Source organism: Microplitis demolitor, chromosome 4 (genome assembly GCF_026212275.2).
Source record: "Microplitis demolitor isolate Queensland-Clemson2020A chromosome 4, iyMicDemo2.1a, whole genome shotgun sequence".
Taxonomy (NCBI): domain Eukaryota; kingdom Metazoa; phylum Arthropoda; class Insecta; order Hymenoptera; family Braconidae; genus Microplitis; species Microplitis demolitor.
Window position 1 is genome coordinate 19485084 of NC_068548.1, and position 19664 is coordinate 19504747.

General features: G+C 29.2%; 4 protein-coding genes across 7 annotated transcripts; 2 read left to right on the plus strand and 2 right to left on the minus strand.

Annotated features, from left to right (window-relative positions):
- Positions 1–61: 61 nt before the first annotated feature.
- Positions 62–1014, plus strand: LOC103568211 (N-alpha-acetyltransferase 38, NatC auxiliary subunit). The gene is made up of 2 exons (XM_008544965.3): positions 62–438; positions 538–1014. Exons 1-2 carry the CDS (start codon positions 376–378, stop codon positions 832–834), a joined length of 360 nt encoding a protein of 119 aa, XP_008543187.1. The 5' UTR covers positions 62–375; the 3' UTR covers positions 835–1014.
- LOC103568210 (uncharacterized) lies at positions 896–2841 on the minus strand. Its single transcript, XM_008544964.3, has 5 exons — positions 2699–2841; positions 2441–2640; positions 1669–1792; positions 1044–1246; positions 896–983 (listed from the first exon to the last, which is right to left on the minus strand). Exons 1-5 carry the CDS (start codon positions 2750–2752, stop codon positions 980–982), a joined length of 585 nt encoding a protein of 194 aa, XP_008543186.1. The 5' UTR covers positions 2753–2841; the 3' UTR covers positions 896–979.
- Positions 2842–3659: 818 nt separating this feature from the next.
- Positions 3660–13835, plus strand: LOC103568209 (pecanex-like protein 1). Of its 2 annotated transcripts, XM_008544963.3 has the most exons (11): positions 3660–3820; positions 3980–4226; positions 4304–4582; positions 5478–5827; positions 5890–6033; positions 6138–6385; positions 6465–6724; positions 7819–8619; positions 8710–12358; positions 13010–13122; positions 13194–13835. In XM_008544963.3, the coding sequence occupies exons 1-11, from the start codon at positions 3668–3670 to the stop codon at positions 13745–13747; spliced, it is 6798 nt and encodes a 2265-aa protein (XP_008543185.1). In that variant the 5' UTR covers positions 3660–3667; the 3' UTR covers positions 13748–13835. The 2 variants fall into 2 exon arrangements, with proteins under 2 accessions (XP_008543185.1, XP_008543184.1); XM_008544962.3 differs by having other exon boundaries at positions 7819–12358.
- Positions 13836–15742: 1907 nt separating this feature from the next.
- Positions 15743–18494, minus strand: LOC103568208 (thioredoxin, mitochondrial). Of its 3 annotated transcripts, none has more exons than XM_053738145.1 (4): positions 18121–18494; positions 17762–17974; positions 17239–17422; positions 15743–17156 (listed from the first exon to the last, which is right to left on the minus strand). In XM_053738145.1, the coding sequence occupies exon 4, from the start codon at positions 17124–17126 to the stop codon at positions 16707–16709; it is 420 nt and encodes a 139-aa protein (XP_053594120.1). In that variant the 5' UTR covers positions 17127–17156; positions 17239–17422; positions 17762–17974; positions 18121–18494; the 3' UTR covers positions 15743–16706. The 3 variants fall into 3 exon arrangements, with proteins under 3 accessions (XP_053594120.1, XP_053594119.1, XP_008543183.2); XM_053738144.1 differs by having other exon boundaries at positions 17235–17422; XM_008544961.3 differs by having other exon boundaries at positions 15743–17422.
- Positions 18495–19664: the final 1170 nt, after the last annotated feature.

The window sequence follows — 19664 nt, forward strand, 5'->3', positions numbered from 1 at the left end:
CTGATGATTCAAAATGTTGACATCAGATAGCAGCACTTTGTAGCTACACATAATAATAATAAAATACATAAACTTTTTTTAAAGACATTAATAATGTATTGTAAAAAGTGCTAGTGTCATAAAAAATTCAAAAACAAATTGAGAACTATAATTTTAAATTCGCTAAATAAAAATAATTTGAATTCAAAATAAATCAAATGTCAAACTCATGATATCAAAGCTAAAACTCTAACCTATATATTTAAATCAACAAAGAGATTGTTTATGCAATTAAATGATTTGTTAATTAATTTACTTCACAATATATGCATCATATATTTGCTAAAAGTTAGCGACTGATTATTTTAATTTTACGATATAAAATTTATAATTAAAATGAAAGACTCAACAGCAAATTCTTCAGAAGTAGAAAATAAATCCGTTCAAGGAAATGGAGAGGTTAATATTTATTAATTAATTAATTAAATTATATAATTGATTTATAAATCAGTTTATTTGGATTTTTATTTTATATATAAAATATTTAAAATATTACAGACATCACCTAACGTAGAACCTGGTGCTAAAGAAAAATTGAGGTCATGGCTAAATCGATATTTACTAGTAAAAATAACAGACGGTCGTATATTAACAGGAGCATTTTTATGTACTGACAGAGATGCTAATATAATTCTTGGTTCTTGCGAGGAATTTTTACCAGAAGAACACACAGAACCACGAGCACTTGGTTTAGTTATGGTACCACGTCGTCATATTGTCTCTATTCATATAGACGATTTGTACAGTAAAGATGCATTATCATCAAAGAAACAATGTTCTTCCATTAGCGAATAGATTAGATTAGAATTTTTTTTTTTATTTTACTATTGTCATTTATGAAAATTATTTTTTATTAAACAATAAATATTATATTGTCTAGTCTAGATGTGTTGGTACATGACATCAGTTTTGTCTGACCAAAAGAAAACGTTCAACAATCTCAGCTGAAAAATTAAAATTCAAGTTACAAACTAAGTATATAGTGAGATTAATTATTTACTCACCTTTCTTTGATACATTTTTCTTGTAATCTATAGTACGCTTTTTCTAATAACTGATTGTCACCTAGTTCGCGATCTTTGTTTTTGAGAGCATCGTCCATTCTTTGGCAAAGAGTCATTGCCAAATTATCCATTCCTGCTGAATTACTGACAACTGACACCGCTTCAACCATTCTTTGGACATACTCCATGTATATTATTAAATCCTATTAATTTATTTAATAATTAAATTATTATTAATCATCAGTTCACAAGAATTAGAAAAATTAAATAAACATCTGGAGATTTCATCAAATATATTTTAATCTTATCAGCAAATAATAAAAATTGTTAATGTGATATATAATTAATGAAACGTCCAACATTTAATGTCAATTTCAAATTTTTATATGATGCTGAAAGTAGTAGTCATTAAAAAATTTATTTTCAAAAAAAAAGTCAATACTGACAGGCAAAAATTTAAAAAAATTGACAGAATTTTTCTTGTGTATATTCTTTAAAAAATTTTCAGACGATAATTAAATTAGTAATTGAAAACAATAAAATTATCAAATGTCGGCTACTTTCAGTATCATATTTTTATTTGAGTGCTCCAATAGAAATTAAATATCCACATTTGAATTCTTACTGTTAAAATTTTTTTCTTGGTTTCAACTTCTGATCGGGCGGCAATTATTAAATCTTCATGTTCATCAGTTACTTGATAAATGAGAGTATCTTCCATAAGACTCATTAATTGTGATAACAATAATCTATAGATATAAATTATTATTCAATAAATAATTAAGTTTTTTTTTCCGTTCCCCCACTTTTTAAAAATATGCAATGACTTTCAACTGTCATAATCGTAGAATTTAAAAAAAATTACTTAAAGTTGTTATCAATTAGGAGTCGAACGAAATTCGTTGAATAAATTTTACCCTACCAAATTTTAACAATTCAAATTTAAAAACTGACGAAGATTTTAATGAAATTTATTTTCCAAATTTCGTTTAACTCCTAATTGATATCAACTGTAATTTTTATTTAAACCTATCAGCAAGATTGCAACTGCGTTGTCTTTTTTTTAATTAATGTTTTAATTAATTGGTAAAATGTTGATACGATTATGACAGTTAAAAAGACAGTAAAGTTAGCAGACATCTGACAATTTTAAGAACTGTCAAATAATAAAATAAAATGTTTATAAAATAAAAATAAAAAAAATGCACATGTAGAGAATTTAAAAATCAGTACATGGATTTTTTTCAATTTTACTATTTTAATTATTTAATTTTTTTATATGTAGTTAAAAAAATCATCTGTTACGTTTACTCATATAGTTGTCATTGAAATTTTTAAAAAGTGGGAGAACTCTCTAAGAATGGTCTCAAGTGTAATAATTATGATTCCTAACTAACCTGTATTCCCGGCTTGTACTTTCAATTGCAGTGTAAGCAATTGTCAAAGATTGCGATGCACTATTGACAGCATCAACCGCCGATTGTTTTATCATGTAATCATACGACAATTTATCTAAATTAGGTACTTTAACTTTAACTATACTTTCATTTTCGAATTTTTTTTTATCATCACAACGTGCCAGTAGTATTCCTGCAGACTGTAAATAAATACCACGTGAATAAGCAAATAATTAGTTATAAAAAAGAATACTCTACCATAGCTGGAACAAATTTTTTTGCCAACAATCTCCACGTTTGTCGAAATGCCATTTTAAATTTTCCTCTACAAACAATTTAAAAAAATATCTTCAAATAATTGCGCGACTACAAGCCATAATAAAAAATACAAAAGTGGGGGCGCGAAGTCAACAAAAAAATTTTTTAAACTTCATGTAAACAGTAGCTTAATAATTTTGTAATGATTGGTAAATAAATTCAATAATGACTCACAATTAACCAATGGAAAACCAGTTTTAAATAAACATGTAATAAAATAAAAAGTTTATGATTGGACAAGTGATAAAAAAGTAGCGGGTGGGAATTTAGTTCAAGAGCCTCCTCACGACAAGACCTACTAAACGCTGAGTAAAGTTTATTGTCTTTTAAAGTTTTCGCACAGTTTTGCATCATCATTTAGATCAACTAGTCATATACATGTACATAGACATTGCACATATGTACTACACAGTCACCAATCACCACCAATGAAATGTCAGTTGTTATATATATCTATATTCTATGGCCGTGAACATCTGAGTCTGAGATGGTTTTGGATTTTTCATATGGCTCATAGGTGATGATAAAAAATACATATCGTGTGTGCGCAAGAAATCCATTGATTATCAGTCAGAGATAACAAGATGCACAACCTCACTAATCATCACTTTCTGTTTATCATCTCACTGAGTTATTAAAATCGCAAGTAGTAATTCAACGTGTCTGTGTTTTATGTGCAAATGAGTAATAATTATTACGATAATAATAATAACAATAATTATAATAAATATAATAATAAATAGAATAGAAGATTAATAATATATAAGAGTAAAAGGTAAAATTGTCAGTTATAACAACCAACGTGTTACGACACGTAAAGCAAACGCCAAAAAGTCAAAGAAAAAAAAACTGAGGCTAAAAGAGAGCAAAGTGATGGGAAGATGGTGAAAAAGTACTACGGTCACTGGCATGGGTTCGCAATCGCTAGAAATATTGAGACAAGGTGTCTGGGCGAGCTTGACAGGAGGCTGGTTTTACGATCCACATCTAGATGTTTTTTCAAATACATTTCATCTTTACGTATGGCTCTTCTTACTGTGTTTTCCCTTTACTATTTATCTCGTGAGTTCTTTTTATTTATTTATTAATTTTATCTTTAGCTATTAAATTATCAATTGTCAATTGATTATTGATTAATAATTATTTGCTCAGTTATTACTGTCCATGATATGAAATTTTTTTTTAGAGATATTAAATTATCATTTTTTTTATTTATTACAGTTTTTACCTCCCACGTTTTACGTATGGTTGGCATACTGCGCATCAATCTTGATGCTATTTGGAACAATAAAATGTGTGAATCATGCCCTGCATTGTGTTTACGACACGAGCGAGTATCTGGAAGAACCGGGACCATGTGTGAGTCAAAAGAAGTCAGAGAGCGAAAAGCAACGTGCGGCTCGTAGTAAATGCCAGGATCGGTGTTCAGATCAAGCTGATCTTGGCATTGAATTGCAAGTATTAAATGGTAATTACAGTTTATTGATTATCTTTTAACTGTTTTATTTATAAATAGTTAGTCATGATATTGTTGTTGTTTATCAGGGAAAACTGATACACCTCCTGTCGAATGTTCATCGAGAAATTCATACATCGAACAAAATGCACCGAGTGCTGACGCTGATAGTATTACTTCAGAGTATAATCGTGATAAACCAAATTCTACGATAGATTTAAAGGTTGAAATTCATCGAAAAAATAGCTCGGAAAGTTCTGAAGAAGCACAACAGTTGAGTAAACCAACTGTGACTAGTATAAATGTCCAAGACGCTGAATTAGTTTCTACGCAAGAACGTGAACCAAGACTGAGAGCTAAAATTGATGGTATTACTTCTTTTCTTTTTTTATTTTATTATTAGATGACAAATTGAGTCAATTTATTTAATTGGGTCATGATACAATCGACTATTATTGCTTTATTACGAATAACTTACAGAATTTATTGATGAAATTTAAATAAATAATTAATTTAGTTGGAAGGTTATCACTAAAAGTCAATATCAATAGTTTGTTAATTTCAATAAATAAATAAATAAATAAATAAATACGAGCAACCTACAGTCGCTACGTGACTGCCTGACTATTACTGTCAAATTCATTGAATATGATTTGAATTTAACTGGTTATTAAAATCTCTACTCTAAAATTTACCCTAGAATCTTTTGTTTATTTCTATTATCATTTAAATTTAATAAGACAAATCTCATCATTAACTTACAAGCATATTGATTTCGATGATTGTTTAATCATGGGATTCTTGAAAAAAAATTTACATGCGATCAAATTTTTTTATTAGACATCTAATATATTTTTTCACTGATACCCAATTAAATCTGTTTCATTTTTATTATCATTTAAGACATGGCATAGACTAATTTTTTTATTTTCTCTCAATTATATATATAGTAGTTATATATATTCAGTGACAGAATAATTAAAATATTAATTTATTTAAAGAAAATAAATACGATCGTCTTTTTATTCCGCGTAATTTAAATGTAATTCGAATGATATCGATAAATTGACTTATGTCGATACTTGGCAATAAAAAAGAGTTTGAACTATGCAAAGGCATAAACTCAAGTCAAGACCTCTCTAACGATACCAAATTTAATAATATTATCTAATTCTATCATATAGATATGGCTGGAACAAAATTTTCTTAAAAATATAGATTAAGAGTGTGAGTAGGTATAGATTATTGATTTTATAATTTTAGATTGGCGATCAACACATCAAACGTGTGTTGTACAAATAAAAGATCGTCCGGGTACACGTAAATTGTGTAGACATGCATCTGAAGATTCTCAAAGTCGGCATACAAATCAGGGGACACTCGGCAAAACTGGGTCTGAAAGTCGTATTAAACAGACAAGTTCTCTGGAATTGGAGCAACATGGCGAAGACTATCCTTATTGGAAGTCTAATCAAAGTGTTCGTCGACTTGCGTCTAACTCTATACCCATGGAAACTCATCTTACAACAGATCATCCTCAAAGTTTAGAAACTATTTCAAAGAAAAAAGATTTGGATAAAATAAAAATGCCGTCACATCCACAGTCACTGGAGGTAAAAAAATTTATTTTTACTTTATTTTAGTTTCATTTTTTTAATTAATTATTTATAATCAGGTGATAGCAAAAAAACTTCATCAACAGCTAGTGCATCCTCAGAGTTTAGAAACAATTGGCGCTACTAGTAAAAATGTAGATGCTTCTGACGACAATAATTTACCTCTTCATCCTCAGAGTTTAGAAACAATAAATACTAAAAAGGTAAAATTTTTATTTTAGTTTTGTTATAAAAATATGTTGATTATTATTATTATTATTATTATTATTATTATTATTATTATTATTATTATTTATATAATTTTTAGATATTACCACAAAATACTTTAAAAAGAAATCAACTTCAACTATTACCGTATTTAAGTTACGGTTCTGAAATAGTTCATCCAATTGCCGAACAAAGTGACGAACAATTTGCTAATGATAGCGCCGGGGGTTATAGTCTTAGAGATTCTTACAGTCCTTTACTTACAAGAAAAACAATAGGTGATAGTAGTACCTGCTCTAATCGCGACCGAAGCTTAAGTGCCGGTGGTTTCGATGATAGATTTTCTAGGTCCGTAAGATGTAGATCTAGTATCAAATTTTAAACATAATTAATCTTATTTACTATAAAGATTGAATTTTATTTATAGATTTAATGGAGAAATAGCAATAGATAATGACTCAGCAAATTCGAGAGAAGCTCTTATAGATAAAGGAAAGTCATCGTTTAATCGAAGATTTAGTAATGGCAGTCAAAGTAGTCATGATTTGTCAGATGGGGATAGAAGAAAAGAAATACACGAGGATACTGTTAATAGGGTTGATGATCTCGTTAACTCTGGCAGTATTGTCGGGCTTGATTGGCTGTTTGAGAATGATGAGTGTACTGCTGAGTCTTGGGCCAATAAAAGTAAGTAATATTTATCAGTAAATATTTATAATTAGTTGCTATGTAAATCCATAATAATAAATTGCTTTTGATGATTCGATAAAATGTTTAATTATCATCGCGTTTACTGACCAAGTCCCGTGACTGCGGGGATTTGTAATAATAAATATAGTTTTTTCGAGTAAAACCTATGATTCTCTCGATTCATGCTGCCAGTTTATTGGACATTCACACGTTCTGACGATACGGACACTTCGGAGAGCCTTCAAACAGCTAGTACTGATTGTAAGTTACTTTTAGATGTCGAATCCTGGTACTCTTTGGTACAGCAATAGGACAATAGGACATTTATATGATCTTTAAACTAGCGCCTAGGAAGCTGCATTGTTCGAAAAAAATGAAATTTATTGCAACTAAAATAGAATATTAGATGTTTTAATAGTTTTTATAAATACAGTCGACTACCCGTTATGAGCCTCTTCCCCTCAATCGGCAGGTGCTGAGTCCAAACAGCCCCCACTTAACCACTTTTTTGAGTTTCGTACCAGACATCCCGTTATAAGCTTCCGTTAAAATTCTCTAAATTATAAACTAATATGAGGAACAAAATATCAAAATTAATGATGAAAATTTACTATCGATCTTTCGCAGATAATATTTTAATCAATATTAAGTAAAATATAATTTATTGTTGATAATTGTAATGATTAATTACAATTAAAGCTTCTGTTTCAATTTAAAACTTTTATTGAGCATTATGGTGATCAATAACAATTATTATTATTATTACTGTAATTAATACCGTTGTTATTATAATTTTTTCCGTTAAAATTATTATTAGTGTAAAAAGATAAGTGTTTATTTTAGCGCTATAAGCACTAAAAAAATCGGGACACTGGCGCATGTTAAAAACCGTAAATATGACGTTTGAAATCATATAAAATAAAACAGGCTTATAACGAGTAGTCGAGAACCAAACTAAACGCACGGTAGTGGGAGATTGAAATTACAAGAAAAATTTCCCCTGCGTCTCCTAGACCAGGCTTATGACGGGTAGTCGACTGTAGATACAATTATATAAATAAAAATAAATTGTTTATATTTATTTTTTTTAGATTTTCACTCAAAAGAACCAGACTCTGGATCTTCAAGTACAACAACATTGAGTATTGACAACGAAGTTAGAAAAACTCTGTTACCTTTGCCAAATACGACGGACAGTAAACGTCATCAAGGAGCGATACCGAAGCAGAACCGTCCGAAAGCATGTCCAGAAATTATAAATAATTCATTAAATGTCTGTTCATCATTGGAAGCTTCGGGAAATAAACCACGACGGACAATTGAGTCCCGCCGTGACCGTGATAGAAAACAAACAAAAGATAATAGTCAATTTGAGCAGGCCAGTTCAAACAACGAATTAAGTACTTTACTTTCAAACCCCGCGCCTCCATTACTGGCAGCTCTGCTTAAATCAGATACACAAGTTAGTGGATCAAATGCTCCTGATAATCCCCCGGCTGCTGTACGGATTGAAATTCCAGTGCCCAATATATCAAGAGGAAACAGAACTAGAAGACTGAAACGTCAACGAGTTTATCGTAGACCAAGGCACGAAGATAACTTGGGTGTTTTTACAGCTCTCGAAGGTTTGATATCCAATGGAGACTATCATATAGCAACAAATCATAATGATACAAGTGAAGGTGCCATTCACTATTTTCATGACGACAATGGGCGTTGGTTTGCGTATAAATTCGATGAAAAAGATCCGACTTCAGCTACAACAGCGCCGATACCATCTGGTCTCAATGATAAATTAATAAATTCTTTATTACAACAGCAACAGCATCAGCAGCAGCAAAGTCAACAACAGCAACCACATCAACCACAGCAACGCAGTATTCCTCTTGATGGTAATTGTCTTACTGATTCACTAAGTAATAGTTACAGTAGTTTATCTTTGAATTCTGCTGGACTAACATTAATTATTGATACTCCACCAGTGTTGTCAAGTCCTGCCAATAATCAAACAAAAACCCAAAATTCATTGCCAGCGAATATTGTGTCAACAAATACGGGTGGTAATTCAAATGTATTTGATCCTGGAATGTTATTTGAACGTGATTTTTTCTTTCAAATGCGTGCGACACGTAATTGTCGGATACATCATCTATTGGAGAACATAAATGTCAACTCACAGCCACCTGAAAATCAAAATCAAATGGTAGTACTGCCATTACCAAATCATCAAGAAACTGATATGAATAATAGTTTATCATGGAATAGATTTATTGATGGTTTAGATGGTCCAAATGATTCTAAATCAAAGCCTACAAGGCATTATTACAAATGGAAAATAGGAAAATTTCCTCATGTTAAAATACGATTTGACAGATTATCTTTATTAGCTTTACTCGACCGCAATTTAACTGTTTTAGAAACGACAATATCAACAATTCTTGCAGTAACTGTTGCTGGTCTTGGATTACAAATCCTGCAAAAAGGATTTTATCGTGATATATTTGCTTTTATATTTTGCTTTGTCACTGCTGGATGTCAGTATTCGTTATTAAAATCAGTTCAACCTGATGCTGCATCACCGACACACGGATTCAATCGTATAATCGTATTTTCACGATCTGTTTATTATATTATTGTCTCAAGTATAATTCTTATTCTCAATGAATCACTGCACAACTTCAAGAATTCCGATTTTCAAGTATACGGTTTACGCGTAACCGATTACGATACAATTAATCAAGTTAAAAATATTTTACTTATATTTTTACTGGTATTTCCAATCATTTTTTCCCTCGGACTTTTTCCACAAATAAATACATTTCTTATGTACATATGTGAGCATCTAGACATCCATCTATTTGGTGGTACTGCTACGACTTCTCTCGTATCATCAATTTACAGTCTTTCTCGCAGTGTGGTAACAGTTGCGATTTTATATGGATTCGCTTACGGTGCACTGACAGAACCAAAATCATCACAGCACATTTTGTTTTCAATTTTCGCTGGCCTACTAGTTGCCATATCGTATCACTTGAGTAGATCATCATCTGATCCCAGTGTGATATGGGATATCGTCAAGACAAATTTATGGCCACCGGAAATGTATCTAGAAGAAATGGAAGCCAAAGTTATTGAAAACACATCAAGACAAGAGTCAACACCAGCTACAACTGCTACAACAATAACGACAAATGTCAACAAAGATCCTAAGATAAGAACAACAGGAAGAAAAAAAGATGTCAAAATAAAAGTTGGAGAACAAATAACAGATTGCGAACTTGTTGATCCACTTCCACAAAAATTACGGAGTACCGTAAAAGCGAGACTGAAAAATGATCTAATAGTTTGTATAGTTATCGGTGTGTTATCATTTATCATCCATTGCTCGACAATATTTACAGCATTGCAGTCACAAATTAATGATGTACTTTGGGGAGTAGTAAGTTGTCTTGGTTTTATTTTACATTATATAATACCGCAGTTAAGAAAACAATTACCCTGGTTATGTTTAGCAAGACCAGTATTAAGAAGTCATGAACACGCGCAATTTGAAGTGCGGGAACCCGTCAAAATAATGTGGTATGAAAAAATTTATGTTTACTTGGGTTTTATCGAACGAAATATACTTTACCCAATAGTCTTCCTGTGGGCATTGACGGATTGTTCGTCAAAAATAGTCAGCAAATTTGGCGAAAGTGTCGGCGCATTGATAATTGTCGTCTGTGGACTGAAATCACTGAGGTCAGCTTATGCAGATCCATCGTCACGTTACTTAGTGTTGGCGTTTTCCCTATTGTTTTTTCAGTATGACTATCGTCACTTAAGCGAAACATTTCTCGTGGATTACTTTGTAATAGCAATAGCTTACGCTAAAATCCATGAATTATTATTGAAGATACGTTTCGTCGTTACTTATATTGCGCCTTGGCAAGTAACATGGGGGAGCGCATTCCACGCATTTGCGCAGCCTTTTTCAGTCCCACACTCGGCGATGCTGTTTCTCCAGGCAACAATATCAGCTATACTCAGCACGCCATTAAATCCGTTACTAGGCAGTGCGATATTTATATGCTCTTATGTAAGACCATTAAAATTTTGGGAACGTGATTATAAAACACGTCGAGTTGATCATTCAAACACACGCATGTCGTCACATTTAGAACGCAATCTTGGCGCTGATGACAATAATCTCAACTCAATATTTTACGAACAACTGACGCGATCTCTTCAGCACAGTCTCTATGGCGATTTAGCCCTTGGAAGATGGGGTAATGTTGAACAGGGCGATTGTTTTTTACTGGCATCGGACTACCTCAATTGTCTTGTTCATGTTATACAGTTAGCCAACGGTCTAGTGACTTTTCAATTACGCGGGCTTGAATTCCGCGGGACTTATTGCCAGCAGCGTGAAGTTGAAGCGATATCTGAAAGCATTGAGGAAAATGACAATTGCTGTTGCTGCGAAATGGGACATTTTTCAAATGTACTGAGTATGAATGCAGCATTTGGACAAAGATGGCTAGCATGGGAAGTTGCCAGTGCGAAATATGTACTTGAGGGATACTCGATATCTGATAATTCTGCGGGTTCAATGCTTCAAGTATTTGATTTTCGTAAAGTACTTGTTACTTATTATGTCAAAAGTATTGTTTTTTATGTTATAAAATCTTTTAAATTGAAACAGTGGCTCGACAATACAGATATTACGGATGCACTTAAACCAACATTGGAAAAAAATTTTGTCGACTTGGATCCTGTTTTTAATATGAATATTGATGAAGATTTTGATTTTCGTGCAAGTGGTATATCTAGAAGTAGTTTTTGTAATGTTTATCTCGATTGGATACAATTTTGTGCTGTTAAAGTTGATAAGACACTTGAAAGAACACGTGATTCTTGTCTTGTATCATTGTGTTTAGCACTGAGTCTTTTAGGCAGACGTGTACTTGGAGCAGCTTCTCACAATACTGTATCAAGTGTTGAATTTTTTCTTTACGGTCTCCATGCGCTTTTCAAAGGTGATTTTAGAATAACATCAATACGCGATGAATGGGTACTACATGACGTTGATTTGCTGAAAAGTGTCGTCGCTAAAGGTGTTCGAATGGCGTTAAAATTACATCAAGATCATTTTATGAGTCCTGAACAGTATGACGACCCTGCAGCATTGTATGAAGCAATTGATAATCATGACCGTCATTTAGTTATCAGCCATGAAGCCGATCCTCTGTGGCGTAATGCTGTACTGAGTGGAGCGCCAAGTCTTCTAGCACTGCGGCATGTTGTTGATGATGGCATTGATGAATACAAAGTTATAATGCTGAATAAACGTTTTTTGAGTTTTCGTGTTATTAAGATGAATCGTGAGTGCGTACGTGGACTGTGGGCTGGTCAACAGCAAGAATTAGTTTATTTGAGGAATCGTAATCCAGAAAGAGGATCAATACAAAATGCTAAACAAGCGTTGCGAAATATTATTAATAGTTCCTGTGATCAGCCAATTGGATATCCGATTTATGTTTCACCGCTTACTACTAGTTATGCTGAAACAAATGAACAGCTTTGTTCTATTGTTGGTGGACCATTTAGTTTGAATACCATTAAAAATAATGTACTAAAATTATGGAGAAAGTAAGATTTATTTATTTACTTATTTTTAAATAGGGTAGAAGTACCATTTGCAGCCACTGTTCCATTTTTTGACTTTAAATATTTGCCTTCATGGTGGAATCTTAAAAGACTCGCCATGACATTTCGTATCGAATTTTAATAAAAGTTCAAAATTACATGATTGATTTTTGTGTTATGGTAAAAATGCCATATCTTTGAAAGTTTTTAACGGATGATTATGAAATTTTATATACTTATTCTTTAGGCATTTATCTTGATCAAATTAAAAAGTTTTAAAAATCGGTTAAGTATTTAAGAAAAGGTAGCAATTTAAATTTTCAAATCATTTTATTTCTGGCGATTAATTTTTTAATAAATTTTATCTTGAAACTTTAAAATAAAGGAGAAATGAGAAATTTACTTACATTTCGGATGTCAAGTGACCTATTTTTAATTAATAAAAAAAGTATGAAAAAAATTTCCATTGCAATAGTGAAAAAAGTGACTGAATACATTTAAACAAATTAATTACGCCAATGCGTATTTTACAAATTATGTTATGAAAATTTTTCGCGTATCGAAAACTGGTTAAAAAGACCAAAAACGGTACCTCTACTCTAATTTGTTCTTAAAATATTTTTTAAATTAATGAATCTTTTTTTTTTATTGCAGAGTTAGAAGAAGATGTGGCGAAGGATGCTCTTCTGGTGGTACTGGATCTCAAGACGACGGTGGATTTGGTAATGATGGCGTTTATGCAATGACTACTTACAATATCCATTCTGGTAATAATAATTAAATTACTTAATTAAATAATAAATGAATTTTGTTCACCCAAAACAAATTTACCTTTTAGGATACAGTCAATCTGGTCACAATACCTCGGGATCTCAATCAATGGACTCTGGATGCCAAATAGGGGGATCAACAGGTCGCGGATCATTGGGCAGAGCAAATACAGGTTCACTGGGTGGTAATCGTGGATCACTGGCGTCTGTTGGTAAACCAACAAGTTCTACACTAGCAAGTCTTGCTGGTTTATTAAGTAACAACGATATTAAAACAGAATCTAAATGCGAAACAAGTTTTTCTGGTAAAGACAAAGAAGAAATATCACAACGAGTAAGAATAATGGATCCAAATCAAGTGTACGATGCTATTAATCTCGGCAGACGTATTGATGTTATTTGGCCAGATGAAAAAATGCGACAACAAGGTGGTAGGTCGGGCTGGCAACATTGGGTGCCTGAAAGAGGTATGGAGGGCTGTGTTGTTCACCGATGGTTGCCTAACCATCGTGATCCAAATCGACGTTCACACGTCGACAAAGTTATTTTACTTGTAAAAATAGATGATAAATTTGTGCCGATTGCCGAACAAGGTGTAAGAGATTTAGGTGCTGAAGTTTAATTTCACTACATGACAAATATCTTGTTGTTCTTCCAGGGATTTTAATTATTTCTTAACAAAAACAAAACAAAAAAAAAACAAGGTTGATGTACAGAAAAAAAAAAAAAACAAAATGTGTGATTATTAATTAGTGATAAACATTGTTTGATTACAATGTATCAAACACTTTCTTTTTTTTTTTTTTTTTTTTTTTTTTTTTTTTTTTTACAAGACAGCACGATTTTGCTGAACTCGTTATTATACCAAACGCATTGTAATATACTGTAATATAATAATGTATGTTATTAAAAGTGAATGAAAATTATCAGATCGTTGCTTATCAACAATATGATATTGCTTAATAATAATAATAATAATAATAACAATAATAATAATAATAATAATAATAATAATAATAATAATAATAATAATAATAATAGTAATAATAATAATAATAATGATAATATATGTATATAAATGTATAGTAAAAAATACTCTTCGTTGTGATTGATTATTAAAATATTTTTTTGGATTTAATTCGAGAGAATACGACGATAATATATGAGTATTTATATTGTGTAAAAACAAAATATGTTAAATAATACGATTATTAATATTTGTAAATAACGTAATTCGTGTTTTTCTACATTTTGTTACATTTTTTTAAAAAAAAGACTATATTAATGAATAATAAGCTGTAAATAGCCATGAAAACTTATATAAGCATTAAAGATGATAATATAATGTTTAAATATTAAATAGTGAGAGCTAAAAAAATAAAAGAGAGAGGGAGAGAAAGTGAGAGAGAAGCCCAGGTTTAAAAATAAAATAGAAAAATATCTTCTCGAAAGAAGACATATCTATTAAATCAGACGCTTATTTTATCTGTTAAAATCATTGTCATTACTGTAATCAAATGTTAATTTTACTTTTATTAATAATTATAGTACCCGTTATTTTTTTATACATATATATCGTGTTAGCTTTCTTTTTTTATTTCAATTAATCAAAAGCTCAATCTCACAATTATTGTTTACTTAATTTAAAAAAAAAAATATTGAATTTATTTTGTAAATAATAGTAATTTACTTTTATTAATTATTGGTACTCGAAAAATTGTGTATCGTTTTAATTGGAGATGAAAATTTTCAAAAATAATTTGTTCGATAATTTAAAATAAAATCAGTAAATCACAGCATTGCCTTATCAAGGTGTCACAAGTAACACCTGACTGATAATAAAAAAGAAAAAAATAATCCTTAGCTAGTCTCAATTGTTGGTAAAGCCGGTATTTAAATTATTTAATGACAAAAAATAATAATAAAAACTGTTGATAAATTTTATTAATTAATTAGAAGAAGAGAAACAGTCAAGTAAAAAATTGTATAGTCGTTTTATCGGCCTATTTCTCTTCTATTTAAATCATTAAATTTTTCTGATTAAATAATAATTATAAATAATAAATTATTATTTAAATTTAAAAAAATTGTGTAATAAATTTTTAATTATTTAAATTTATGAAAGTCTCAATTTAAACAATTAAACAATTTTTGTGCAATCTGTTACCTATATTTATATAATAAACGCTTTTTTAAAGCACATCGATTAAACAAGTTACACATTTAAATATTATAATAACACTTTTTAATGACAAAAGTATTCTGTAAATTAAAATAATTGTCAAATGCTTATTAGTTATTATAATTATATTATAAATAAAACCAGAAAATGTCTTTAATACATTAAATAATTGATAATGTACAGATGAACAAAAGTAATAGATTTTAAACCAAATAAATAATATTGTAATTTTAATTTAATTATTAAAGAGCATGAATGAAATAAAATTAATTTTAGTACAGTGAAATACATTATTTATTTATTACTATAAAATAATTCGTATTTTAAATTAATGAATTAAAAAAAATAAGTAAAACACTATGATTCTTTTTATTTGTTTATTTGTATTTTATAAAAAACAAAATTTTTTTTTTAAATATTTACTATGGGAACATGATCAATTTCGGTTGTAACAATCAAGATAATTTTACAATTATATTTATTTCTAAAATACCCATTACTAATTACACTTTTACAATAAATTTTTCTTTACAACAATATAATTATTTTTTCCAATCGATTAAATAATTAATTAGTCATTTAGATTTTCTATTTTTTTTTTGTATTGTCAATTAATATTTTTATTTTTAAAAAATTATTCGGTTTCATTGCGTAGAAAAAAAAATTCCTTGACGCAAAAAATTTTTACTCGTCCCAAGAAATTTGTTGCATTATAAATTTAAAACAAAAATTTTTTTTAAGCGAGAAAAACTTTGTCTTTAATTCATAATGCAAAATATTTCTTGCGCCAAGAAGTTATTTTTTCTGTGCACATAAGAAAATTCTTAAAAATTCACTCGGCGTCAAAAAAAAATATATACAGGTAATAAAATAATATAAAATATAAAATAAAAAAAATCAACAATCTGAGAATGTATGAACTAATTCCAATATAATGAATTAGTAAAAAAAAAAAAATTAAATTACACAATTTAATATTTCGATGCTAATGTTTAAAAGACAAAGATTATAACAAAATTAACACGGAAAATATAAACACAAATGCACTGAGAAAATAATATTTTTACTAATAAATATTCCTTGATTGGAGACTTTTTTTTATTGACAATTATCACGACTATAATTATTATTGTCTCAAGAATCAATCCACTCATTAAAAAAATTTTTGTTTACTTGAAGTAGAAATAAGAATTCTTTGTCGATAAGTTTTTACTGTACGAAATATTATTTATTATAAAAACAATTATCGAATTAAGAAAATCTGTTGACATTAATAATATTTTTTTCTCTGTATGCGATCATAACATTGTCAGAACTAAGTCACTATGGCAAGTTTTGTTATCGAATAAAATAATTGTAATTGTTGTGTAAAAAAATGAAAATCAAGTACAATAAAAAATTACGAATTCTTATTATACGTATTAGCAGTTGATTCAGTTAACTTGTTAATTAAACTTTCTATCATATTGGCATCAACTAGACCAATAAATTTATCAATAACAAGACCATTTGAGACAGCTATCACAGCAGGCACAGCTTTGACTTCAAATGTATGAACTAATTCAGGATTTCTCTCGACATCTATTATTGCAAGATTAAGATTTTCCATCGGACCAATCAACTTTTCTAGTTTGGGTGTCAGTATTTTACAAGGATCACACCATTCAGCATGAAAATTAACTATCACCGGTATATTACTATTCATTACTTTAGATACAAACTCCGTGTTATCTGTTATCTCAAATTTTTTGTTACTTCTTCCCAGTAATGAAATATTTCGCGTTGTCAATTTGACAGCGCTGCGAATATTGCATAGCATTCTTAGGCTTTTAATTACTAACTATTTTTTCTTTAAAAAAATTTAATATTGAGCTTGATTCAGTATAATTACTAAATTTTATCACTTGAAATCTTAAAAAATAATTACCTACTAAATATCGATTTCTTAATTTTTGGAGTTAGTGTTTTTTTTATTCAGTAAATCCAATTGACAATTCGTTGAGGTTTTTTGCAGTCCATTAATTCATACTTGACGTATCCAAATAAAGCAATTAATGAAGAGCCAACTAGTACAGTAAGGAGAATAACTCTCCAGACAAATAATTGATCATAAGGCTGAAAAAAAAAATTTATATCAATTAAAAAATATTTAATTATTGATTTAAAAACCCGATAAATATAAAACACTTAATAATAATAAATCCTTTAATTGAATAAATACTCGTAATAAAATTGTTATCAGTTTCGGATACCTATTGATTTTTCCAGATGTTTTTTTTTTTAATTATTTAAATTTATTACATGAATTATAAAAATAAATTTTACTTGAATATTAAATATCATTAAATAATTAAATTATGGAGATAAAAATAAATAGTTCTATCTCCAAGTATCTTTAGTTTGATAAAAAAAAATGAATAAAATTAAAGTATTGAAAAATAAATATTGCAATACCTTTTCTTGATAAGAAGAAGGAAACTCAGAGCTTCTTGGCACACTCACTAGAATAATTGTAATTATTGCAGCAACGGTAATAGCAATAGCACCTACTTTTTTGTCAATTCTAAACGATACTGCAAATATCAGTGCAGCTGATAACCATAAGGTTAGAATGACAAATAAACCAACTCCAATTCCTAATATAAGAGTTGTCATCACCCTAGTAAACTAAAAAAAAAAAAAAACAGTTATGTGTGGTTATAAATATAAAGATATTCTCTTGAATTTTGTCAGTTTATATAATCGCGAGTTTGCTATATATTTATTTTGAAAACTGCGAGTATAACAATAGATATTATAATAAGAATAATTACCTAAGAACTTTATTTTTTTATTTTCTATTTAAACTATGGTTTCTTCCACTCAATAGAAAATTATTTTCAATTATTTGAATTTGAAAATTCTATTCCGACAGAAGTCTACATTTATTTGTACATTAAGATTTTTTTACTCAACAAAACCAAGCTCCGGTACTATCGGACTTATTTTATAAAAATACATATATAAATTGATATGACATATATGTATAATACATATTTTGTAATATATGTAGATAACTCGTGCCTTAGTGAAAACGATTATGGCGGCAGGAAGTTTTTTTTACGTCTTTAATTCAATATAAATTTTGTGATGACGTCACTTGTTTAGGTGAAACGTCAGAATAAAGGTGTTGAATTATTTTATTTGATAAAATTATATTTGTATTGCATACAAATAATTTATGACAAACATGGCATATTTTTTTAATTTAATTACATTTTATTATTTAATTTCAGTAGGTGGCGATCTAAGTGATTTCTTATTATTTATTTCAAATTAGGAAACTAAAAAAAAATATATATCACGGTCAATTACCTCATTGCCCTTCCCGCTATTATATTGATTTTATTAATAAAGTTATATTAAGACAAATAATAATTATTAATTTTATCTCAATGTAAAAGGTTATCACCGGAAGTGTACACCGGGAATGAAGTTTATCATTATTATTAATTTTCTTACTGATTAGATGAAGTTATTTTGCAATAATTGAAGTTTATTTCGATTTTGACAGTCATTGATGAAATCCCTGTTTAAAAATATTGATTGAAAAGAATTAAAAATGATTAAATTGAAATTCTTTTCAATAATTTCAATTCTTTTGTTTGTATATATAGATATACAGTTTGCATGGAGTGACCGCTTCTCAATTCCTTTCAATCAGTATTTTTAACTAGGGTATGTATTTAAAAATAAATAGAAACAAGTAAATATGAACATATTCAGTGATTTCGCGCTTAAAGTTCGCAAAACTAAATAACAGCATCTTGGCTGCCCAATTTCAAAACACAGTAACCCAAAAAGCCCAGAGACAATTTTAAGATGTTTTTCAAAAAGAACATGACAATTTTTTTTATGTCAATAAGATATGTAGATGTTGGTCCTAGGGGTTACAGGAAATTTGTGGTCTTTTTCTCATTTTAAAAAAGACATTGAAATTCAAAAATTATTTAGATAACTTATTTTACCATTATTTGTAACTTACTTTTTTTCGTCACTCGTCTCAGGTCTTTTAAACAGATTTTGGTCAACATTTTGGTGTCATCGATAAGTCAAAAAACAGCCTCAAAATTTCTATCTTAAAGAATACACAAAGCCACGTGTGTTACTTGGGAAGGAACAACTTTTTAGAAATCTATTTTTTAGTATTTTTAGTTCCAGTGGAGTCTTGTGAACATAATTCATATTTGAATACATATTTCAAAAATTTTATTTTTGTCAGTTAATGTTTTGAAATTGGACAGCCGAGCAGATCCTTTGGACTTTTCATTAAAATTCATAATAATTCAAGGGATTTAAAACAAATAGACAATAGTGT

Coding starts and splice junctions, on each gene's coding strand:
- LOC103568208 (XM_053738145.1), bottom strand. CDS start 17,126: ATGCTATGCAATATTCGCAGCGCTGTCAAATTGACAACGCGAAATATT.
- LOC103568211 (XM_008544965.3), top strand. CDS start 376: ATGAAAGACTCAACAGCAAATTCTTCAGAAGTAGAAAATAAATCCGTT. Junction 439..537: donor CCGTTCAAGGAAATGGAGAG/GTTAATATTTAT, acceptor AAAATATTACAG/ACATCACCTAACGTAGAACC.
- LOC103568210 (XM_008544964.3), bottom strand. CDS start 2,752: ATGGCATTTCGACAAACGTGGAGATTGTTGGCAAAAAAATTTGTTCCA. Junction 2,641..2,698: donor AAAAATTTGTTCCAGCTATG/GTAGAGTATTCT, acceptor ATTTATTTACAG/TCTGCAGGAATACTACTGGC. Junction 1,793..2,440: donor AGTACAAGCCGGGAATACAG/GTTAGTTAGGAA, acceptor TTATATCTATAG/ATTATTGTTATCACAATTAA.
- LOC103568209 (XM_008544962.3), top strand. CDS start 3,668: ATGGGTTCGCAATCGCTAGAAATATTGAGACAAGGTGTCTGGGCGAGC. Junction 4,227..4,303: donor TGAATTGCAAGTATTAAATG/GTAATTACAGTT, acceptor GTTGTTTATCAG/GGAAAACTGATACACCTCCT. Junction 13,123..13,193: donor TACTTACAATATCCATTCTG/GTAATAATAATT, acceptor TTTACCTTTTAG/GATACAGTCAATCTGGTCAC.